General features: G+C 38.2%; 1 protein-coding gene across 1 annotated transcript in view; it reads right to left on the bottom strand.

Annotated features, from left to right (window-relative positions):
• The window catches only part of LOC119781572 (fibronectin type III domain-containing protein 5-like), a 36,188-nt gene extending 11,000 nt beyond the window's left edge, over positions 1–25,188 (bottom strand). The window contains exons 1-2 of the mRNA XM_038282069.1: positions 24,548–25,188; positions 4,363–4,478 (exon numbers count right to left, since the gene is read on the bottom strand). Coding sequence (XP_038137997.1) covers positions 4,363–4,478; positions 24,548–24,617 — 186 coding nt within the window. The 5' untranslated portion in view covers positions 24,618–25,188. The remainder of the gene's footprint in view (positions 1–4,362; positions 4,479–24,547) is intronic.
• Positions 25,189–26,331: the final 1,143 nt, after the last annotated feature.

Raw genomic sequence — 26,331 nt, 5'->3', positions numbered from 1 at the left:
AAGGGTTAAACACAGAACTGAGTGAAAGAAAACCCTAAAAACTTTGAGTAATGAAATAATATTAAATTAGTTTAACTTTTCAAACCCAATTTCTGAAAACATTTTCCAGTGATATTTAGATTAGAGCTGCAACTAACGATTATTTTGCAAATCGATACATTTTCGATAAATCGATTAATAATCGGATAGCAGAAGGTTCGTTAAAGAAGACTTTCTCCAAAATTAAACGAAGTAAAAATAAAGCTTTTCCCCTTGAGGAGATCTGGAGGGAGCATATTGACAGAAGTACAATAATTTTCTTTTTAATTCTACAGGAAAAATGTTTATATTTTTTAAATAATCCTCATATAATTACTGCTCTAGGTTTGTTGCTCTCTCAGCTAAAGGCATGCTTTACAGTCTCTATTCTCCGGTTAATGATTAACCAATTATTAAACTAGTTGACGATTATTTGAATACTCCATTAATCCCCATTAATCCAACTAATTGTTTCAGTCCTCCTAATTCAAATATCTAAATATAAAGTCTGATGTTCTTATAAAAAAAAGGCAGACAGGTAATAACACTTGTAACCATTAAAGCTTTGAAGAATTACTTTAACAAGAACCTGATGCTCTTTTTGAGTCTGAAGAAGACAACCTCACGCCTGCAGCTTGTAACAACGAACCTACTGAAGCCACGGTGGTAAAAATAAACCTAAAGAAGTTGTATTTATAGTTCAGATGGTTGAGAAGAGGTTGGATCTTCTCTGCAGAAACATGAACTCTCAGGTTTATTTGATGAACCTCGTCCCTCTGATGCTTCAGGATGTTAAGGATTCTCAGGAACACAGTTTGAATCTGGGTTACTTCCTGTTGGAGCGGGTTTGTGTGACTCTCAGCAGCCGGCGCTGTGGGGATTTAGAGCTACTTCAGACGACTGTTCGTCAGCGGCTCGTCCTGCTTCTCCTTCACAAATAGAGCAAAGTAATCTCATAAACCAGCCTCTGTGTGGGTTCTGATTAACAGCAAACAAACAGCACTGCCATGTCGCTTTGTTTTATAGGCTCAGTTTGTTGTTTTACAGAAGAAAAAATGTGTGGCTGATTGATAGAGCAGGGTTTTATGCAGAGTCCCCCCTCACCCCTCACTGATTTGATGACTAATAGCAGAAAAGAGCAGAGAATATAAAACATGAACCATCTACCTGTTCCTATCACCCCTCCTCCATTAATATCTGACTAAAGCTTTTACATAAGGGCCTTGTGAGGTTAAGGTAGGAGATATTTTACATCCCCTTTTAGTGATGTCTTCAAAACACCACCTGGAAGCTTAAGAAAAAAAAAAAAAAAAAAAAAAAAAAACGATGTTTGGCACAGTAGCCACTGGTCTTCCTGTAATACAAATCCAAGCCAAATTGTTCCCACTAATGGAGACGACCCAGACGCAGAAATCAGCGAATGTTTCATTCCCTCACTGCCAAAAAAACTACTGAAAACAGATGTGACAGCGAGACCATTAGCTGACCGTTAGCTCTACAATAGCTTAGCCAGCATGCACAGATAGAGACTGCAAAAACTCAGCTGGGGGGGAAAAACAGTAGTTTATATACAAAGAACTGCGGCCACAGGAACAATTGTTTTTGGAAAAAAAAAGTTATGATTTTCTAGCATTTAGTTACTAGTACCCTGCTGTTTCACTTTAACAATGACAGTAACAACAGGTTGAACCACTGCTGAATTAACCTGAAGCCATGTCAATTGTACATTAATGCTCTATTTCATGGGCGTGGGTTTGTATAGGGACCACAGGGACATGTCCCTACCAAAATGTTGGACCGACCTACTTGTCCCCACCGATAATTGGATGTGAATAATATCTTTATAATTTACAGCAGTAGTTGTCGCTTCTTTTTCTCTCGCAGCTCCTCTGCCTGGTAGCTGCAGCTGCCTGGTCTTTCATTTTACGATTACCGTGCATTTAACTGTGCTGCGCTGTTTAACTCCACTCTCTGATTTTTCTGCCTTAAGTTCCGCCTTCTCGTGCTTGCTTTCTAGTCTGTATGTGTGTGTGTGCGTGCATGCAAGGAGCGCAAAAAAATGACGCCTGTTAGAAATATTTTATTTATACTCCGTTTGTGTTTCATGGGTTGTGTACTAATGAACTATTATGATGTATAATGTGTGATTCATTGCTTATTAACTCTTGCTAAAGATCGTTCCAGTTAGAGGTCATGCAACGGACGGGTTGTGAAAGAGGCTTGAACATCCTCTATCACATGTTTCTTCTAAACATGTGTTCTTGGAACGAATTTAATTGTAAAACAACCACATGCTTTGTTTTAACATGTGTGCTGAGGTTCAAAGTAAGGTCATTTTGTTTCCCTTTCCCTTTACAACCTTAGCCTGTGTAATTAGGGACATCCCTTAACTTTAATAAATAGCGAGGAGAAAGCTGAAGACCTGTACTGTGTGGTCCCTTTCCTACTCTCCTCGCGAGTAAAACTAAACTAATTGTCTCTTGTGCCTTTTTCTTTCCCTGCATGTATGTATGATGTTTTAGGTGCTTAGACCTGACATGCCAGAATACGGTGGCTGATTGCAGCTCTGTAAAGAAGCAGGAGAGTGTTTTGATTTGTGGGACTTGGGAAATGTAAGTGACCAACGTTAGGATTTCTTTTATAAAACTAAATATTCAGTCAGACAGGAGTTTTGAAAAGAAAAGCAAAGACTGTAAACTTTCTGATTCCCTTTCACCAATATTTCTTTGCTTTTACTGTTTTCATTTATCAGGTATAAATAACAGCTGTTATTTCTTTTGTAGAACATAACAAGAGAAGGATGATGAAGATCAGCTATTTTTTGTTTTCTACATAAAAATACTATTTACCTACTGTCTTAGTCGCTGGTAAGTTTAAGGTGGAAAAAAAGTCCCAATTCCACATTGATCAGAGCCAGTGATGCTTTAAACATTGATAAACAGAATCTAGTGTCTGTAGTGCTTGTACGATTTGTATTAATGTAGCAAGAAATGCTGTTGTTCTCTTTAAACAAAATGTGTCCTGATGCTCACATTTAGCATAAAAGAGAACATTAATATTTTTGCATAGAACCAATGACATCACACCAATGAAACTGAAGACCAATAGTGTCCCTACCACAGTTGAAATCAAACCTACGCCCTTATTCTAGTTACAATAGTTTTATGTAAATCCACTTTCAGTCAACCAGAAGAGATGTCGCAATTTACTCTTGAAAATTGTGATATTAAAAAAAAAATCTGAAAACCGCAGGTTTTAAAATTGTTATTGCATTTATTGCCATTTAATTAAAAAAATGTTAATAATTGAAAATAGCAGCACACATATTACCCTCCTACTGAATCAATCTGGAGTGTTAGTTGAACTTAAAATAAAATTTGAATGTATTTGCCATAGGGTTGCTCAGTGGCGCAGTGGCTAGCACTGCTGCCTTGCAGCAAGAAGGTTGCGAGTTCGCATGTTCTCCCTGAGCATGCGTGGGTTCTCTCCGGGTACTCCGGCTTCCTCCCACAGTCCAAAAACATGATTTCTCTAAATTCTCCTTAGGTGTGAGTGTGTGCATGAATGGTTGTTTGTCTCTGTGTTGCCTTGCGACTGGTGAACTGTCCAGGGTGTACCCCGCCTCTAGCCCATAGACAGCTGGAGATAGGGACCAGCACCCCTCGCGACCCCACTCGGGACAAAGCGTGTCAGAAAATGGATGGATGTATTTGCCATTATTTGTTACATGTATATTTAGGCCCTTATTTAAATTTTTACAACTTCAAAGCAGCAACAAAATCTAGGAGATTTCCAGATAGTTATTTCTAAGTGCTTGCAGTTTGTTACTTTCTATTAAGAGCTGAACCAGTACAAAATCACATTATCCAACAGCTTTGTGACTCTGAACTCAAACCACTGTATTTATTTTTTTCTTTCAAACCGGTTACTTGGAAAGTTCTGCTTTCAGTTGTTCGGGTTTTAATCAAGCAATTTGTTTTTTTTCACATTTTCTTCCAGTAACCAAAGCTGACTCTGAGCCAGCCCTGACTGCGACAAGCCTTTTAACAATTAAAATGTTTCTGAGCAAATCCCCCTGAGATGTTTCCAAACCTCTGAAAGTGTTTCTGAGCAGACTGCCTGGATGACTGCAGGGCTAATAAATGACACAGCATTTTCAAAGTGGAGAATTATCTACCCCTCATGGGACGGAGACAATCACAAAGACAATTATAATTTATATTTGGAGGATCTGCTTTAGTCCCTGGCATGGCAGCGCTCCAAGTTTTCCTTCAGAGTCACATTTCGGACCCCTGTAAAACTAATTGACCTAAGAGGAGACGGGTGGGCAGGGAGGCACTGTACCTGCTGAGAGATTGCGTAACCAATGACGGTGTCGCCCTGAGGGACGTTCCAGGTCACCATGGCTGAGTGCGCCCTCAGCTGGGTCACAGAGACGTTCACAGGCGCTGCTGGCACAGCTGCGGACAAAAAAAAAAAACAGGAATGTACACCGTCACTGTCAGGACAGTCCGACACAGGGACAGAGCTGAGGCTACTTTCATTGATGGACCTCTAAGCAGGGATTTATTAGGAGAGATAGAAGAACACTCATGGTAAAAGGTCCCAAAGATGATGGATGGGACAAAAAATGTCTGCTGAAGCAAGCAGAATAAAGAAAGACGCCCTAAAAAAGGATAAAAACAGAAAAGTTACAGTAAATAGTAATTTCTGCGTAGCAAAGTAAATCTGCATATGATTAACTGATATAACACAGTCACAGTTATATTGTTCCAGCAGGTATGAGGGTCTTCAGACCAGAACAAAACTGAAGTCAAAACTTAATTTTATTTTATCTACTTATATGACAGGGACAATGCGTGCAAACATAGTAACAAAGTTTACTAATGACGAGATGCAGTTTATAGAGTTTATATCTAATGGTAATATTACACTCCTGGTTCTGCCTTTCTACACATTATTATAAAGATATATAGATTGAAGTTTCTCACATGCAAACACACAGGACAATATTTCTCCAAACAAATTATCAGGGAAAAACTAATATCCTACGGGAAGTCAGCTGAAGACTGATGCAAAAGTTTTAGGAAAAATCTTCTTTCTGGAGAAGGAATGCTAAAGGCTACAAATCTACAGAGATGGCAAAAGTACTCACTTTCCGTACTTGAGTAAAAGTACAGATACTTGTGTTAAAAAATACTCTGGTAAAAGTGGAAGTACTGATTAAACTTCTTTACTCAAGTAAAAGTAACAAAGTACAGGCTTGTAAATTTACTTAAAGTATAAAAGTAAAAGTAGAAACCACTTTTTTCGAGCCGTTGCCTACATTTTAAATGGATGTCTGCCAATAGGACTAGATCTCCGTTGTTTTCATTTTCAATCATCTCGTCGTCCATGCTACTATGCTAACGCCACCGCCACCAAGCTGCAATGATCTGCCGCCAATGAATACCGCCGAATCTGTCGATTCATCTTGTAGTGGTGCGTCAAATGCAACGTAGATTCCCATCCAATTAGATTGAATTTGGTATTGATGACGTGAAAAATAATAACGGTAACTCCATTGAAATGATTCAAAACTAAAGTAACGAGCCAATTTTTTAAAATGTAAGGGGTAGAAAGTACAGATATTTGTGTAAAAATGTAAGGAGTAGAAGTAAAAAGTCGCCATAAAAATAAGTAGTAAAGTAAAGTAAAAATATCAGAAAAATCTACTTGAGTACAGTAACGAAGTATTTGTACTTCGTTACCTCCCATCTCTGCAAATCTATCACATTTAGAGCATCTTCTAAAATTCATTTCAACCCCAATCCTTATCGGCCTGATTCCATTTTTCATGGCCAATTCCATAAAAATGTTGTAAAAAACAAAAACAAAGAACTTTCTGCAATATTTGTATTTGTATATTTTCTAAATAACAAACGCTAAATATCAGCGTTACATATGGATATGGCTTAAGGCTTAGAGCTACTTCATGGGGTCCTGAAGCAGAGATACCAAGACCGAACTAAGTGAGTTTTTATCTAAATTTAATGCATAATAAACATAATTTTATTAATTCTTTTCATTTCTTTTTTTTTTTTTTTTTTTTTTTTTTGGATATTGTCATTTTGGAATCTCTATAAATGCAAGTGTAAATAAAAAAAAAAGATCTAATAAAATTTCTAACTTAGCCCTCTGGTGAATTATGCTATTTTAGGAAGATGCTGAGGGGGCCCTCCATATGGTCCTGAAAGGCCCCCTGGTGCCCTCCACCACGCTGGTGATCCCTGGGTCAGACTGGCCTTAAAAATCTCTGTAATCAGTTGATCTCTATTATACAGTACTTTTACTCTTACTCTTCACCCTGACCGGTTTCAATCGTGGGTCTCCAATGCATTGCGCCATTCTTTCTTATTCTCGGCCGTCGCCAGGTTCCTCTTCACGTCCTTCTCCCCTGTGATCACTTCTATCTCGTCTATCCACATTGTGCATCGTCGGCCTTGTCCCTGTTTGGCATGTGTTTAAGCCACAATCATTTTCAAGTCCAGACCAAATGAGGCCATGGCTGACATAGCAAAGTACAAGAACTTTCTTTTGATGATCTTGTCTAGCAGAGTTGGTCTTTCCGTTCCCATTCTTTGTAGCACCTCTTCGTTGTGTAACATCCCTGTCCAATTGATTTTGAGCATGTGCCGATAGCACCAAAACTCATAGGACGTGATCTTCTTCTTGGTCTGCTTCGTCAGGGCAAAACAGTCGGAGCCGTAGTGGACTAGTGAGAACACTAGGCTTTCAAGCATTTTCTTGTATACAGTATCGAGATGGAAAAAAGATGGCTGCTCTAAAAGCTATGAGAAAAGAATCGTCTGATACCAGAAAACTCCAACAAATCAGTGCATCACTAAAGTATGACTTTATTAAAGATTTAATTGGCATTGATGCAAAGAAAATTAAACTTCAATTAAACTTCTGTCTTATCCATAGCAAGGCTGCATTCAATGACCCCAGTTAGAATATTTCAGAGCATCTGAAGTAAAACATCTAACACCAGATCTAAGACAGCATCGCTAAGGAAAACAGGAATAAAAGCAAAAAAAATGTCTGATGTTAGAACAGAAAGGGTTGGGCCTCCTTCAGCGACCTTCCTCCTGCTGCTATAACAACTCCTCCCAACATCAATCACTTGGTTTTTACTGCAGGTCAATATGTATTGATTGGTCCAGTTCATCCACTTCAGCTACTTTTTGAGACGGGGACGGGAATAGAAATGCATATTTCTCCTCAGCTCTTCTGGCAGCAGAAGGCAATTAGTATCTGCCTGCTGGAAGTGTGTGTTCCTGTATGTTTGTGGGTAGAGAAGTGTGTGCAGTGCAAACAATTAGGGCATCAACACCTTAAAACCCCTTTAGAGTCATGACATTTGCATTGAGATCAATGAATGGATTTTTTTGATCATAAGCTCCCATACGTCCTTGCCTGCATCCATTTTCCTCTTCATCCATCTATCCATCCTTCCTACGCCTGGCCTGACCTCTCACAAACTCAAAATGAGACTCAAAGTCAACAGTGTGGTTTATGTCCTCTGTGGCAGGGGTGTCAATCTAACTTTTTATACTAGACCACTTAAACATCGCTAGGTCTTTAAAAGGGCCGTCTGCAGCTGTACTAATGAAATTTTATTAAAGCATTTCATTTTTTTACTCCCTTTTTTTTTTGCTGGTTTAACTACTTTGTGCATCGTTAAAGAACACATGCCTCGTTTTTTTTGATACCATATGCCTTTGTTTGGCTCTTGTGTGCAGGATAATCTGCAGTGACAGGCTGGATTTGGACAGCAGAACTTAAAGGGTAAATTGCAGGTAACATTTTTTTAAAAATTGCAAACTTAAAGGCTGGTTATTCTCCCAACAGCAGTGTGTCGCAGTGAGCTTGACTCAGACTTTTTTGATTTATGCTCAATTTTGAATCGTGGTCTGCGCTATGTTATTCCACGACACAACGCAAGAGGGACAATCACGAACTAGCTGTCGGTCTAGATACGGCTGAGGCGGTGAGGAAGTGGGGGCGAGTTTGTCCGACAACGGAGGGACATGAGGGCGAAAAAGAGCAGGGATCCCTTCTCGTGCACCTCGCTCTTCTAGCTGGTCCATCTTTACGAGTTGTTTTTCGCAATTGCAGTCATACAAACAAAACAAACCAGCAAGTGGATATAGATTCGACCAATGAGAGACCAATGTCTGTGGCACGGTCTGCGGTCACCTTCAATTAGGGAGAGGTGCAACAGAGTGTCTGCGCAGGGGGTGGGGAAGTCTTTGCATTCACTGTGACACCTACGTAGACAACCTAGTTTCGAAGAATAAATTATTCTTCTGTGTTTTCTAAAGAATCATATTTGATAAGTTGCTGCCATGATGAAGTTAGTTTACCAATAAAAGTTACATGCAGCGGCTCTAAAAAATGTATTTTTTTCTATAAGTCACATCATTTGACGTCCCATGGGTGAGTCAAATAGTCGCGCTGCTTCACCTCTGTGTCGAGAGTAGCTAGTTATCGGGTAGAGCGTACATATACTTGAGTTTGGTTTAAGGTGAAGATTGGGTTTAATGATCATTAGTAAGGTCGATTATTCCATATGCGCGGTTGTACAAACTCCAGCCAGTGGAGTCCGCACTTTTCCAAAACGGAAAGTCCCAGTTCTGGAGCAAATCTTATGAGAGGAGTAGACAGTAGATCCCACACACATTGGCTAGAGGATGGCTGATTGGGAACTGTTATTTGGATCAATATGATAGTGGAGAAACTTTAAACAAAGGAATAAGCAGCAGACATTACCTCATTGGCAGCTACTCTTTGTCTTGCTGCTTAACCCCAAAATTTTGAGCTTTGAACTGTTTTCAAGTTTTATTAACAGATTATGCAGCAAAATCTCTCAGGATGACTTCTGTGGTCCTGAAAAATAGCAGGACTCTGCTGTGGGCCAAACTATTGCGGTTAAAATGTCTCTAAGGACATGCTGTGACACTACTATGACTGATACTACTTTTACAATGCAGCAATGAATTCATTCTCCCCCTGGTCTCTGTCTGCTCTCTCAGGGAACAGGCTCATAATTATGGGGTTGTGATTCATCATATGTTTAGTTGTACACATTTAAATTCTCCGAATTGTCTAAATTATCATTGTTATCTATTGGTTACTGCTGTAAAGCTAAGCAAACTCACCGTCAGAGTTTAATTGATTGTGTCAGCTAGTATTAGCGATGGTTTATTTCCATCAGGAGACATCAGGACAGAAGTTTGATTTTAATGCTGTGTTCAGGATGCCAGTAGTGGAAACAGTTAATCTGTCACGTGGGGTAATATTTGCTTACTTATTACAAAAATGCCCCCCCCTTAACACATTAAAGGTTTTTTGAAAAAGTTAAAAAAACACCTTTAGAAAGTCTAAAACTTTCTTAGTAAATTTAGTAAGCTGGTTCAAATATTGCTACTTCCATCAAGGTAGCAATAGAAAAGAAAAAGGTTGATGGAAACACCTATAATGTCTCCCTGTCAGCTCTCGGATAAACTTTCTTCATCGAGCTACGTTGAAGAAGAAGAAAAAAGTATCGATTTTCCGACCCTTGCCACTTTCACACTCAAAACGCTTCAACACCAGCTGCACCAGATGGCCAAAAAGGAGCCACAGAACCTATTGGTGTGTCTACAATAGACTTTGCATCTAAACCGGACATCTAAACCTGTTTAACCCTGTAATGCCAAATGTATCATATTTGATACATACGGTTTCTGAAATGCTTTGCGTCTGACACATTTTGCATAATTTCATGGTAAAAACTTTGCTCAAAATCCTACTGTACACAATCAGATATACCTGATAACAGAGGACAGAAGACTACACAAAAAATTATCTTGATTTATCGCATAGTAATAGATTATTAATATCAAAAATGTATTTCTGTTTTTTCTTTTTACATATTTTGTTAAAAGGCCAAATAAGGACTTCAAACCAAAAAAAAAGTAATTTTCTGTTGGGCTCTGTACTACATCTCTGTAGTAAATATCTTGCTGTATTAAACAAACAGCAGACACCTGACTGCACAAGGTCTATAGTTGCCGTTCTGACATTGGTCTGCATGCACAGCAAAATACGTCCCAATTTGATCCTTCCTGCTTAGTGCTTAAAGTCACAATGCTTGGTTTGTTTTTTCTCTTTTTGTCTATTTTCGAACCATTCATTCTTACTACCAGCTAAGACTCAAGTTCTACACCCAACTCATACCCACAAAAAGTCACAGTTCGTCTTAATTCCAAAGCTCTACCAATCCTCTGTTGGTCCAGCTGCAAAAACCGCTTCAGGATCAGTAAATAAAAGGACCAAGCTTTTACAGAGGTAGCCCTAACCTCTGGGGTGTCGAGTTCCTTTAGAATAGTCCCAGAGTGCTGGCTGATGGCTGACAGGGAGGGATAAAAAGCTTTTGCATCTTGGATGCGGGGGTGGACTGAATGAAAGCAGGCCAAGAAGGTGGGAGAAAAAAAAAATTCTGAGGCCACCATGTCTGAGGGTCTATTTTTTGACACTGTGTGGGTAGGAACTGTTCATTTCCTGACATATTTCTCACTGTAAAACAATGTTTCTCTGAGTTATTAACTAAAATATGACACTTTATTACACTCCAGGACACAAAATGAGATGTTTAGGTCACCTTTAAATCAATTTCTCAGATTTAATTCATTGGCTGAGATTATCACAATATTACTGTGGGGATCCATGGAAAGATACAGGAATTGTTTTGTGTCTAAAGAATCAGAGAATCATTACATAAAACATTAATGCAAAGGGAATAAGGGGATGCAAAAGGAGGTGAAAACATGGCTACGTCTACTGAAGATTTTTTTCAATTCTACCTGCAGAGTATCTGTAGTTGTTTAAATTTTAATAAGCAGAAGTTCAACACAGATTTATGTTTTCTTTTTTTAAACCGCTCTATTTTTGGTGCTTGCCATATTAATGCTTACTACCTGTGAGGATCAAAGCATGACTTTTTTCTAGTCTGGCTGAGACACAAGTTCTAACCCCTATTCAGACTCAGAAATGGTTCACACAGATCAGATCAACTTAGATCCAGACGTAGATCACAGGCTAAGAGCTCATCCATCCTCTGTTGGCCTGGCAGCAAAATCAGCAGTAAATGAAAGGATTTATGATATTTGTGAAGAAAAGATTTGGTGGGACTAACTGGAAGCTTCTTCCTTTCTTGTATTTTCTTTAAACTTCACTAATTTGATTACCGGTATACAAAAACTAAAATGACAACAATTTGAAACTACTGTGTCTATATTTTAAATACAAAGTAAAAAATAGTGGATGAATTATGCATGAATTGTTAAATGCATGGATGGATGAATCATTAGATGGACCAATGGATGGATGGATGGATGAATCATTAGATGGACCAATGGATGGATGGATGGATGGATTATTAGATGGACCAATGGATGGATGGATGGATGAATCATTAGATGGACCAATGGATGGATGGATGGATGAATCATTAGATGGACCAATGGATGGATGGATGGATTATTAGATGGACCAATGGATGGATGGATGGATGAATCATTAGATGGACCAATGATGGATGGATGGATTATTAGATGGACCAATGGATGGATGGATGGATGGATGGATGAATCGTTAGACGAATAAATGGTAGATGGATGGATGGATGAATCATCCGATGGACCAATGGATGGATGGATGGATGAATCATTAGATGGACCAATGGATGGATGGATGAATGAATCATTAGATGGACCAATGTTTGGATGGATGGATGAATCATTAGATGAATGAATGGATGGATGCATGGGCTGATGGATGAATTGTTAGATGGATGGATGAATCGTTAGATGAATAAATGGGTAGATGGATGGATGAATCATCAGATGGACCAATGGATGGATGGATGGATGAATCATTAGATGGACCAATGGATGGATGGATGGATGAATCATTAGATGAATGAATGGATGGATGCATGGACTGATGGATGAATTGTTAGATGGATGGATGAATCGTTAGATGAATAAATGGGTAGATGGATGGATGGATGAATCATTAGATGAATGAATGGATGGATGCATGGACTGATGGATGAATTGTTAGATGGATGGATGAATCGTTAGACGAATAAATGGTTAGATGGATGGAGGGATGAATTGTTAGATGGATGCATAGATGGATGGAGGTTGGATGGATGAATGGATGGATGGTTGCATGGATGGATGGATGAATCATTAGATGAATGAATGGGTAGATGGATGGATGAATTGTTAGATGGATGCATGGATAGATGGAGGTTGGAGGGATAGATGGAGGTTGGATGGATGGATGGAGGAATTGTTAGAGGGATGAATGGATGGATGGTTGCATAGATGGATGGAATAATCATTAGATGATTAATGAATGGATGAATGGATGGTAGCATGGATGGATTGAGGGATGGATGAATCATCAGATTAATGAAGGGGTAGATGGATGGAGGGATGAATTGTTAGATCAATCCATGGATGGATGGAGGGATGGATGGATACATTAATGCATGGATGTATGGATGAATCGTTAGATGGATGAATCCTTAGATGAATGAATGAATGAATGGATGGATGGAGGGATGGACGAACCATCAGATAAATTAACAGGTAGATGGATGCAGGGATGAATCGTTAGATGGATGGATGGATGATGACTTTTAGACAAATCGTATTTTCCCATATTTTCCTATTTCTCCAGACCTGGAAAATCTTTTAATTAAATTTCGTTTTTTAACAACATCTCATCACATGCCATCCAAATTCCTCAGCCTTCGTGATATCACCCTTAACATAAGCATCATGTTTGTCGACCATCACTGTTGTGGTATGTGAGACAGATGCTGTGAATCGCACATTAGAGTTGATTTGGTGAAGTTTCAGCTGGTAAAAATCCTCCCTGCTTAGAGCTGAACTCCTGCATGAGAACTTCTTCCCAAATCCCCAAACTGACATCAGCTCAAATCAAACCGACGTCAGAAGAGGAGAACCACTCCCTTCCAGGGGGCTTTGTACCATTAACATTTCTGAATCTGTTGCTCCGGGGAGGGTTTCTGAACAGAATGGGGAAGCTTACAGACACTCACAAAGCAAACATGTGTACGCATAATGCAAAGAGGCATGACGAGAACGCATCCCTCCTACACACTCCGCCACACTCAGAACCGTGTTTCAAGCTCCCTGCCGAAAACAGACAACATCCCCTTGCGCTACGGCTGCTGCATCCCACCTTCTTTCATCTGGCAGTGCTGAATAGACCTCTGCAATTACATTCCACACATGAGTAGGGGTGATGAGATGAGAGGGGAGGCTTAGATGGGAGTCAGGAAGACAGAGGAAAGCAGATGGAGAACAAAGAGAAGTGGATGGAAGATGATACGAAGATGACAGGACCAAGGGGGGAAGACAGATGAACGGAGCACAAATGGAAAAAAAAAAGCTATTATCCATGGCAGATATCAAGAGGTGGTGATTTTCAATTTTTTGGTTTCGTTGAACAAAGTGCGACGACAGACGGAGTGGCCTAGCAGGGGGAAAAAAAGAGCGAAAGAACAAGAGGGCTGAAATCTAGCAGCTCAGATGGCCGTCAGAGCACACTCTGTTCCTCCATGTCCTTCTTTGCTCTGTTAGTCTGGATAACATATTTATAACCATTCATTTTTAACTTCCTAAAGGACACATTTAGTCATTTTCTGCTTCTAAGTGCCCTACATTAAATCATCCTTTGACATTTCCACTGTATTGCATAAGGGAGACGAAGTTATGATGATGGAGACCTAGTGTTAAAACTATCCAAGTGTATCTCTGATTGACTGAATGCACAACACAGAACTGAGATCATCTCTATAAAGTATGGAGTTATTTGGAAGTTGTATTATGGTTACAATTATATCTAAAGGCCCTAATTCAAGGCTCCTACACCTCTGCTGGGGGAAGACGAGGCATTCCCATCCAGGAAAAGAGATGTAGACCTTCCAGTGTGTCCTTGGCTGTCCTCTGGCACATGTCATTGCCCAGTACGGCATAGCAACGACATAACCCTGGAGCCAGGCGTTGGGTTGGGGTTCCTTGGCAAGCATACATGACACAGACAGGCTAAGCCCAGAGGAGTGAAGCTTAAAAGTTGAGTTTCCTGACTCTAATTAACATAGAGCGTTTCTCCAGAAGGCGTTTGGCCTGTCCAAGTTTGTACAGGGTGTGGAGTTTGGGGTACTTTCAAAAGGGTTTAGTGGAACACCTTGTAGCAATATCCCAATATTGCACAAAAAAAAAAACAATCCACTGGACTTGGTTTCCAAGATTTGAAGACATTTCACTTCCTCTCCAGGAAGCTTTCTCAATTCAAATGTCTGGATCTGCAGTGAGTTTGAGTCTTTGTAGAGACAAGGCCTTGTATTGCTTGGAAACATGCAAATTGAAACCGACGAGTGGGTCGTTTGGTTCCATTGTTAGCCTGTAATATCTGAAACCTGTCTATAATTCTGAGGGTCGGTCGTTAAAGGGGGGGGGGGTTATCAATAAAGGGGAGGATTGTCGTTATTGCACCTAGAGATTTAAATTTCTTTTATATTTTACTTGCATGTAATACCATAAGTTACCTAGTTTTTCATACATCACTAGCTTTTGTTTGTCAGCAGCTCCCCCCAACAATGCAGGAGTAACAAAAACTCAAACAGGTCTGGTGAAAGCAGATGTTTACCACTACAGTAGTCTGTGACGTACAAGTGGAGTTGGACAGATGACTGTAAATCACAGTGATGTAACAGTTAGCTGATAGACTCCGACAGCCTAATCTGGATAATGGCTTCCCACCACTTTCTGAAGATAAATGCATGTCTGCGCATGTTTGGGAGTCTGTGTGAGTGCTTGCTCTAAAATATACTGACAAACTATGAATACTGATCGAACACTGTCTGATATTGAGTGGATTATGAAACAGGCGGCCATTGTAATACACACGTCTCAGCCTTTGTTTATATTAGAGCCGTGCCAGGTGTCTGCCGCCTTGCTTGGCTCTCAACAGTGTTTCGGTGACTTTGTGATGCTGTGTCTTTTCTCTGAGTTGTAAATTTCTTTATATTGCTTTTTTTTTTTGTCTGTGCCAATACCTGTTTCTTTTGTTCAACTTTCAGTTCCCACATTGAACTTTTGGCAGTCATCCTTTACACCAAAGTGACCAATTTGCATCCAGTTTAGTCCAGTAATAAATATTTTGCTGTGCTTAATTGTGGTCATATTGCCTCAGTGTTTGACTAGTAGGAGTTATTTCATGTTTCTTGGTCGGTTTGTTTTCACAGTTGCCTCTTGTAGTCATTTTATCTTCATATTTGTCTCTTGTTTATTTTGCCTTCATATTTGATTCATGGTTGGGTATATCTTCATGGTTCATATATATTCTGGTGGTAATTTTCAGTCAGCTACCTATGGTCATCTTATTTAACATTTGCTTCTTGGTTAACCAAACATGCCACTTCCAATCATTTTGCTTTCATATGTGCCTAGACATGAGGTAGATCTTTTATTTCTTCAGATTTGTCTTGTAGTGGCCCGTAAAGGTTGACATTTACATATTGGTGTTTATTTTGCGTTCATGTTTGCCACTTGATGCTCATTTGTTTAAGGTATAATGGAGGATTTTAACGAATCTTTGAAAAAACCTGCCCTCTCCACTTTGAAAAGAAATAAACATAACATACTCTATGTTACCATAACATAGAGTACATGTCAGACTAAATAGTACTACTTCAGCGATAGTTTCAAGGTGTTGCTTTACTGTATGTCTCGTACCATGTCTTTCGGTTGTTCTTTTTGCATCTTGTTTCAGGTGATGAAGCAGACTATAATTTGTTTAGTCATTGTCTCCTTTCTATCTCCTCTTTCTTTCATCTTTTCCCTTTTTTTTCTTTTTCTTCTTCTGTTTTCCTCTTCTGTTCTATTTACATTGCAGTGTCCATATAAACTGTAATTATAATTATAATAAAGCAATTTATATGCACGAAACAAGTGGAGCAATATGGCAATTGCCATATTGCTCCACTTGTGATAGTAAAATCTGTTGGGCTGTTTTTAGCATCAAGACAATTATTCTTATTGCCACATTGCCAGACAGGACACTGTTAAAAAAAGTAAAATAAAAAAAAAACAAAAAAAACATGCACAACCCTGTACCTGCTCCAGAGAGGGAACACCTATTAAACGCATACGAGAGCATGCATGAGCACATTTCTATTCAAGAAGGTGATTGGATGCAATAAGACGGTCGCTCACCCATAATTATATATAAAAAGTTTCCACACAAATAAGACTACTGGTACATAAAAAATCATGACATCCTTGTATGTGTTTGCTGCAGTGGAAATTTGGACATGTTGGCTGGGTAAATAACGATCTGTGGCCACTACCAATGATGCAAATTACAAAATAAATAAACATATCTTCCCTGGAAAGTTACAATATAGAGGTAGATATATTTTACTAGCAGTGATATGAGATGGATTTCTCCTAATAGCATGCCAAACTTTACCTGTCGAGTAGAAACTTCGCAACTGAAGTTTCTACAGTGGGAAGCCCGACCTGTGCATTCAGTCGCACGAAAAAATCTCCCAAAAACAAGTCTTTTTTCTCTCTTCTGAGGCCTTTCTTTTCTTCTCATACACTTCGTAGACACTTTTTCAATTACAACGCTCTGCCATTGTCAAAGAAACGGGGTGAGAAAGGCAAGCTTCAATGACCGGCTGAAACTATAGCTCACCACATAAAAGTGCGCATGCGCAGAAAAAGACAACTAACTGAAGACGAGCACATAGGACGGCCTTACGTAAGCATATCACCAGAATGATTTACACCCGGAAAAAGAACATCCTCCACTACCTTTAACACACCCCTCCTATATTTTCCATTGTGTCTGTTGGAGATTCCTTTACTTTCAGATTTGCTGTTGGTACTACTTTTAACTTCCTCATTTACCTTTTGTACAAATGTTTCCAATTGCCTCTCATGGTCATTTACCATCACATTTACATCTTGTGCTCATTTTTCATTAACATTTCCCTCATGTTGTCATGTGGCTTTTACATTTGTCTTTTTGTACCAACTTTGCATTTACACTCACCTCTCGTGGTCACTGTTTTTTATGTTTGGCCTCTTTTGCTCATTTTTCATTGACATTTGCCTGTTGTGGTCATTCTGCATTTACATTTTCTTTTTTGGGCCTTTTGCTTTTGTCTTCTCTTTGTTGGTCATCTGTATTCAGATTCGCTGGTTGCTTTCGTTGTCCCTTTTTGGTTGTCATTTTTACTTCACATTTGCCTTGTGGTGGTGAGTTTCTTCTTATTTGCCTCTTGGTTATCATTATGTGTTCCTTTTTGCCACGTAATGGTTCTGTTGTGTATACATTTGCTTCTTAGTGTTAATTCAGCCATCTACAGTCTCTTGTCGTTGTTATTTATAGAGTCCACATTGCCAGCTTTACTGCTCACTTACCTTTTATTGGTCATCCTGGGTTCATGCTCATGCTGTCAGCAGTCAGTATTGCCTCTCAGGTTTCTTTTTGCTCTAACACTGTGTATTTGGGCCATGTGGTTCACTTTGCCTTTATAGTTATACCTGTATCTTTGAGATCCATGTACTGCCTTTTGATCCTTTGTCTGACCATTTTGTGCTTCCGTTTTTCTTGTTCTTTGCTTCACATTGTGATTGATTTAAATTGCTTTTTGAACATTTTGTTCTAATTTTTGTTATTCTTAGTCTCCTGCAAGGTTTTTGTTTTGCTTTAAGACTGAAAAACCATGATTTCACATCCAGATCAACTCAACTATGTGCTCATTTTATGCTTAATGGCCTCGTTCAGTATGCAACATCAGTTTTAAAATGCATTACTTCAATAAAATGGCAATCAGCTGTGAAATCAATTTGACCTTGCCCAGTCAGGTACGTGTCCTACAAGGGGAGAAGCAGTGATGCTGCGAAATTAACAAAACACATTAAAGAAAGAGGAGAGGAGGAGGCACGAGGTTCAGGATGTCACCACAAATAAAAGATCAACAGTGTGCAGAGAAGTGATGTAGAGCTGCAGAGAGAGATAAGCGAAGCCTCCCTGCAGAACTGAAAACCCTCTTCAACCCGCTGAGCATCAATAGAAATCTTCAGCTTCGACAGCTGCTGCATATTTATATCTTACAAACTGAACTGTTTTCTCCTTTTTTATGACATCTGTACAACAGCTTCAACTTTTTTTAGTGCGTCTTTATCGTTCAGATTTGTAAATTAGGATACATATAATTTAACCACATCTATAATATAGCATCTTGGACCTTCCTTAGAAGTTGGTGGTTGGATTTACTGAGCTTTTGGAGCTCCTGGTCTTCAAATATTTTTTCCAATAAGGTCACCAGTCTGCTTATCAAGGCTTCCAATTCAGGTTTTGATACTTAAAAAAAAACTAAACTAAATTCAGCCCTGTACTGCTGTGTGTGAGCAGATGTGGGGATTTATCTAGCAGGAAAAAACACCGGCGGGAGACTGCATGTTCTTTCCCCTGCAGGGAAGCCATTTACACCAAAGTGGTGGCAGGATGCTAAGCTGCGGTGAGGAGTAGATGTTTACGACACAAACCGGGGGAGGTTCAGGCCACGTGTGGAAAATAAAAAGCCCTCTCTATCGTATAAATCTACGCAAAGCCTCATGAGCACTGATTAGCCGCCTGTTGTTATTCCACGAAAGAAGAGAAACGCTGATCTGGCATCATCTTCCTGAAGTGTGAATTACATTGAATCCTATGAGAACGTCCAACAGGCAGGAATATGTCCATTGGTGATTTAAGCGCTTCCTTGTTACAGCTAATTAAGCAGAGAGCACAGAAGAGGCTACTCCGGACCACCTGATGGGCAGTTTGTTATGGCTTTGACACTTTTACAAGAGTGCTTTGTCTCTATGAAATATAAGCCGTAAACAGACACTCCACTTGCTTTAAATCAAGCATATTTATGTAAAACTATGCATGTGTCACATACTCACAGCTCCAGATGGTTATAAATAGACCTCCTCTGTTGTAAACAATCACTTTACAAGGTAAACATTTCAGCCTCTTTCATTTTTTGTTTTACTATACAAATTCCGTTCATTTCAGAACCTCTATTTGAGAAAATAAATCAAACTCTTTTTCATTGAAAGGCCCTTCCTCAGATAATAATTAACTCTTAAAATGATTTACACATTGATAAATCAAACATGCAAAACATTATTTTACAATTGGATAGTTAATATTTAACTCTGAGAAAAATGTACAATTCCAACCTAGTAAACTAGCCCCACCCACGAGCGGCCAAACCCCTTTTTGCCTGCTTGTGGTCTAGCCTCGATCAATGCCTCAGGCCCTAAAACTGGCGAGCCAATCACAACGCAGAGATGAGTTTTGAATTTCTGGATGCAAAGCGGGCGGGGTTTTGAGGGCATGACGACAAAGCTGTGCAACGCTGGAAAAAGCACAACAAGGAAGATAGCAACAACTATTGAACAGTTCTCGTTTGACTCAGCTTTGGAATCAGTTTTGGAAGGATTAGACTTGGGTTTTTGTTGAAACGTGAGCAGGAAGAGGCTCTATGCTCATTCATTTTTAAGAAAGACATATGCGCCGTTTTACCGACAGGCTGTTTGTTTACACTCCTCCACCAGCTTTCTGTCGTGCTTACTACTTCACAGTCAGTTGCGCTCATTGGTCAGAGCGTTGGCCAATAGCGTTGGCACAGACAGCAGTTTGAAAGACAACTCGTTGTTCTCATCAACAATCTTCCGATGTCTCATTCATCAGGGCCAGACTAAATAACACATTTAATCTCACATTTAGTCTGGTTTATCAGGCTTTACAATTCCCATTTGCCTCCTCATTGTCATTGTGTTCACATTGACCTCACCTTTATGTACCCTGCTGCTCAATTAATTATATAAGACATTCCTGAATTTTTTTTTTTACATTTTTGTTTGCTTCTAGTACTCATTCACATTTGATTTTGTGAGGGATTTTTAATTCACATATACATAGTTTTCTAGGGGGTGCCCCTAAGGACATAAAATTAACTTTCATATACACATATTAAATTAAACTATTCCTTATAATATACTGAAAAACTTGCATAAACACTAGTGAAAAGCTCTCACATAAACCAGTGAAAACATTTACTTCTTATATATCCTACACAAAAGTTCTCATATAAAGCTTTTCAGTAGTGTGCATGAAAGCTTTTCAGTAGTGTATTTGAAAGCTTTTCAGTAGTATGTATGAAAGCTTTACAGTAGTATGTATGAAAGCTTTTCAGTAGTATGTATGAAAGCATTTCAGTAGTGTATGAAAGCTTTTCAGTAGTATGTATGAAAGCTTTTCAGTAGTGTATATTAAAGCTTTTCAGTAGTATGTATGAAAGCTTTTCAGTAGTATGTATGAAAGCATTTCAGTAGTGTATATGAAAGCTTTACAGTAGTATGTATGAAAGCTTTTCAGTAGTATGTATGAAAGCTTTTCAGTAGTGTATATGAAAGCTTTTTAGTAGTGCATATGAAAGGTACAGCTATTCACCAGTTTATATGAACAGTTCTCACTACTTTGTATGAGAGCTTCAAATTCCTATTTAGCTCTTGTTTACAGTTTTTGTTCACCTTTTCCTCAGGTTGGTGCATTTCAAATTATATCCACCTGCAGGAAGTAATTTGGCAAACATTTACCTTCTGGTAAAATGTTCTATTGTCGTTTTTCCCACCTTGTAGTCATATTGTATTTTTTTTTTAAACTATGTTTATTTTTCTTTAAAGGTTTTATTTGAAGATAAGGCAATTATAGCAAAAACAATGGAGAAACAAAAGGAAAAAGACACCAGTCAAAATGAATGGGAAGAAGACAATGCTTATTTAATCCAACCCTATTATTACATAATGTTATCCCAATATCTACAATAATACCTAAGATTACTTTACTTTGTATTATAGTGTTCATTTTAGTATAAAAACTAACACTATTAGCTTGGTGCTGAAAGAAAGAATTCACAATGGTTTCCATCTATATTTGCCTCCTGGTGGTCATTTTGAATTCAAATGTGCATACCTCGGTTCACACTGAATTCACATTTGCCCCATGGTGGTTATTTTAAATTCTGATTTGACTACTAGTTATAATTTCAGATTAATATTTGCATTGTCTTGGTAACTTTAAATTCACATTTGCCTTTTGGTAGTCTTTTTAATACACAGTCGCCTCTAGGTGGTGTTTTTAAATTCACATTTGCATCCTGGTGGTCATGTCAAATTGAAATCATGTTGTATTCACATTTGCCCCAAGGAAGTCATTTCCAATTGACATTAGATAACTTTGAAATCACATCTACCTCCTGCCATTCATATTTGCCTCCTGGTAGCCACTTTAAATTCACATTTGCCTTCTTCCGATCATTGAGAATTCACATTTACCTATCTAGGATCACACTAAATTCCCATTTGCCCTATAGTTGTTAATTTATATTGATATCTGTCTCCATGTTTTCATTTTAAATTCATTTGTGGCACCTGGCGGTCTTTTTAAATTCACATTTGCCTCCTATTTATCATGTTGAATCCACATTTGACTACCTTGGATCAGATTGAATTCAAATTTCCCTGATGGAAGTCGTTTCAGATTGACATTAGATCAATGAATTCTCATTTACCTCTTGATGTTTATTTTGAAATCACATTTGCCTACTGGTATCCATTTCAAATTGACATTTCCCTCCTGTAGAATCACATAAGATCACTTAGAGTTCACACAATTTATTGAATTCACAATTACCTCTCACAGAGGCAAATGTGAACACACAACAAGCAGTAATCTGCTGATTAGTCATTTGAGTAGCAATCCTGCTGCTTGTGCTTGTTTAAAAATCATTGAAACTTTGATTAGCTGGAAAATAGCTGTTTTTTTAAATAGCATTATTCATTCACTTTGGTAGTTTTATTTATACGTCAAATGCTTAAGAAGTTTTGAGTGGAATAAAATGTGGTGACCTTGTGAAACATGTAATCAACAATTCGATAAACAAAAAGGAATTTTGTTTAATGAAGGGAAAACACAAACAAACTATGAATAAAAATATGCGGGAAAACTGGCTGGTAGTGAGACTAATTGGTGAAGTCAAAGCAGAAAATAAAACATTTATCTCATTCAGCTTTGTGTTTGCTGAGGGTGGGTTGCTACAGTAAGCAAGAGCTGTTGCCATGTGGGGGCTGGATCTGTGTTTTAAAAATGTGCACGTAGGTGGAAAGTGTCATAATAAAATGCAGGTGAACGCCACAAGGAAGCAGATTAGCTTCCAGAGCAACGGGTGGTTACTCTATGTCAGCGAGTGAATTTAATTCTGACACAAAACACCTGTTCAAATGAAGTTTGAGTCTTACTACTTTTGAATTAATTAGATGACGTTATGTTTGGAAGGTTCTATGAGAGAAAATGTGTCTAAGAATGGGGGAACATTTTTTTTTTCATATATAGAGCCAAATTATGAAGAACGTAAAAAAAAGAAAAAAAAAAGTTATGTTTTCTAACAGAGATATTACTGCTGTTAGCTACCTTTGTTTCCACAGATGCTGTTCATAGAAAGGACCTCATAATAGTAACTCCTAGAAACTGACTTCAGACCAAGGAGACATGCATGCTGGATAAAAGATGCTGGATAGACGACTCAATTAAATATTCTGGACGCCCTAGGATGGCTATGTTTGAACAATTAATGTATGATCAATTGCACTTGACTGTATTGTTTTAGGAGTGAAAACGAATGATATGATCCGGCTGTATAACTGGATTACACATGAATGAATTCCATTAAAGTCTAAGTTAAATGTGGACCATATTAGATTCAATTGGAGAGAACTGAATGAATTTTAATATCTGAAAGTAAATTTATTTCTCTAATTCAATGCAGAAAGGGAAGCTCATACATAGATGGTAAGTTTAAGGTTTGGTTTTATGGTAATTTTGCTAATGTTAATGTTCTTATAGCCAAAGAAGAAACAACATTTTTTATTTTTTCTTGTGTTTTTATATGGTGAGACACAACGTTCTTAGCACCAGTTTTTTTTTTAAATATTGTTCCAGAAGGTTTCAGTCACTATATTTGAGTCTGCACTTTTCGCACTGATTCTAAGGAAAATAACAGGCACATAAAAATGTTATGCTTTATTTTAAGATTTTATCGAACCTTATTTTTGTCTTTCATATGTAAATAAGAGCTGCACAATAGATCATATCACAATTGTTTTTATATGGGACTGCTTGAATGAAGTATTTCTGCTTTTTGTTATACTTGGGCAATTACATGGACTTCTGCTGTCTTTTTTTCCAATTGTAGATATAAGTGATGAAGTGAAAAATATGGGTTAAAGCACATGAAAAGTAAATAAAAAAAGGGAGATACAAAAGAGATATATAAATAAATAAATATATATATATGGGTCAGCCATCGAGATCAATTTGCAATATTATATATATTTATTTATTTTTTTTGTTTCCCAGGCAATTATTTTTTTCTATTTTATTTAACTGTAGCATCAGCCCAAAGTCATATTCCCCTGTTTTACACTTTTTCCTTCCACTCAACTTTCCCTTAAGATGCCGGAATGCATGCCCCCTTTCTCGATTATTAAGGGGTATTAATACTATTTTAGCATATAAAACTACAATCATACTAATAAAGCTAAATAACCGTTTAAAATATGATTCTGTGTCATAAAATCCTAAGCTTCAAGTTTTGCTGAATTATTAGAAAAAAGGAACTTTATTCTCTTTGCTTAAAAGCAACATCACTGGAAAAAATTGAAATCTCAATAAGTAATTTTTTTCTTAAAATAATTGCATTTTTTCTTGAATTGAGTAGGTAAGTGTGAAACTTTGCCAATGGAACAAGACAATTTACTTTTCAAATAAGAAAAAACAGTTGCATTGTCTTATTTCAAGTGCATATTATCTAGTTATCTAATTTTAAGACTAAAAATACTAATTCCTTTGGCAGATCCTCTTTTTTTTCTGCTGAAATTAGGAGTAAAAACACTTAATTTAAGAAATGTTGACTTATTTCTAGGTCGTTTTTGCAGTGATCTGTAATAAAAGAATTAGAGAGTAAGATGTAATATCTAAATACATGTTCTAGAAATAAGTAAAAATGTCTTAAATTAAGTGTATTTACCCTTAATTTCCGCTGGTGAATAAGATGATTCGCTAATGGAATTAGTATTTTTACTCTTGGAATAAGTTGATTAGATAATATGCACTAATGCAATTATTTTTTCTTATTTTAAATGTACATTTTCTTGTTCTATTGCCAAAGTGTCTCACTTACCTCCTCAATTCAATAAAAAATGACTTCCTTGAAGAGAAAATAACTTATTTTATTCTGTTTTTTGCATTGAATGTGTTGAGAGAAGAAGGGACTTACTTGCACCGACTGTCTGCCAGCAGGCCAGCATCAGCAGCATCAGCATCAGCAGCTGATGAGAGGCGCACATCCCTGCCTTCCTCTGACCACTGCCTCTGCTTTACTGAAGCTTTCCCCTCGGGGTCACCACTTCGTCCACAACACCTTGCATCCTTTAATTAAGAAACAAAACAAACAAAAAACGCAACCGCTCCAACGCTCCGGCTCCCAACTAACCACAAAGTAGGTCAGTAGGTATGGATGAGCTTGCGTCAGCCGCGTGGAAGCAAACAGGTAGTCCCCGATCACCTCCACTCTGGATGCGTGTCCACGCAGTGAGGGGAAAAAGATGCGCCTTTTCTCTCCTCCAGCCGCAGGTTCAGAGAAGCGCGCAGGCGAAAACAAACACCGGTTCTCGCTGGAAGGAATGACAGCCAGTGGCAGCCGGTCTGTCCGTTTCTATAGTGGGGGTGTTTGAGGGGAAAATGTCTGCAGGAGCTGGATGAAGACCTCCATTCAGCCTCAGAGACACACTGCAGGTCTGCGCTGAAATCCTGTCACCAAACACAGCATGGAGGATGAGGAGGATGGAGAGAGAGGATGGATACACCCCCCTCTCCTCACCAAAAGCCAACTGTTGATTATATAACCAGGTGAGTATGAAGATGGCTTCTAACCACGGACGGTTCTAGACAAAAATGTACCAGGGGGCCAGGAGGGTGCCCAGAAAAGCATGAAATAAAAAACAGAGCAAGGGTTTCAAATATATTAAGATAGCTGCAGGAAGGGAAATTTCTATTCAATTAGGTTCGATTAAAATTATATGTCTTATTAGGTCAATATACATTCATAAGTCAGGAAATTTACATGTTTTTGACTTAATTTAAGTCAATATTTCTATAAATTTTCTATAAAATCTGAATTAGAACTCAAGAAAAACTGATAAATTCAGCTGTGAAAATTAGATTTTTTTTAAATTTGTTTTGAAAAAAAAAAAAAAACATTTAGCAGATGAAAACTGGGATCCTATCTTAGCTCCACTGAAGCTATCACCTTACTGTTTTTAGATAATTAACCTCTTAAAACCGACTGGGTCGCCGTTGTCCCGGCGGACCTTAAAGGGGAACACCGTTTTTTTTTCTTTTTACATTTGGACGTTGATTTTACGTTATTACATCATGTTCTACTCACCCATATTAGTTTTGTCTCATTTGGAACTGTTCCGAAGATATTTCGTTTTGTTATATCCAAGTAACTTCTTCCTATGGGCACAAACTGAACTGTTCATAATTAATTCTTTATAGTACGCCAGCATTCATAACATGTAGGCGAATCACTGTCCCCCCAGACATCCGCCATTAATTTTTTATATTTATATTTTTTTTAAAACAAAGGGGAGTGTGTATGACGTCAAACGCGCCAAATTACACAAAACTAACATGGGTGAGTAACACATGATGTAATAACGTAATATCAAGGGGCCAATGTAAAAAAAACGGTGTTCCCCTTTAAGTGGGGGTAATTATTTAAAATACATAAAATTTTTACCAGCAGGTGGAGCCATTGCGCACAGCTCCAAGCTGACACCAAAAGTTCCATACCCCACAGCTCTGGAACTGTTATAGCTTGAGGTCTGAATTTTTCTGCATTTCCTGTTGACATGATGAAGAACAAATATAATACAATGAAACCTGCTTTTTCCCAAGAATGTCTTTATTACTGCTGTTCAAAAAACACCTATCATTTTAGAGAATAAAAAAACAACTTTGAGTCATGTTTGACTGCACTAATGCTGCTTGATCTGT

This window comes from Cyprinodon tularosa, unplaced genomic scaffold (genome assembly GCF_016077235.1).
Source record: "Cyprinodon tularosa strain WSP-4 unplaced genomic scaffold, ASM1607723v1 ctg18, whole genome shotgun sequence".
Lineage (NCBI taxonomy): Eukaryota > Metazoa > Chordata > Actinopteri > Cyprinodontiformes > Cyprinodontidae > Cyprinodon > Cyprinodon tularosa.
Note: the sequence above shows the minus strand (reverse complement) of the source record. Positions and strands in the feature narration are given on the sequence as shown.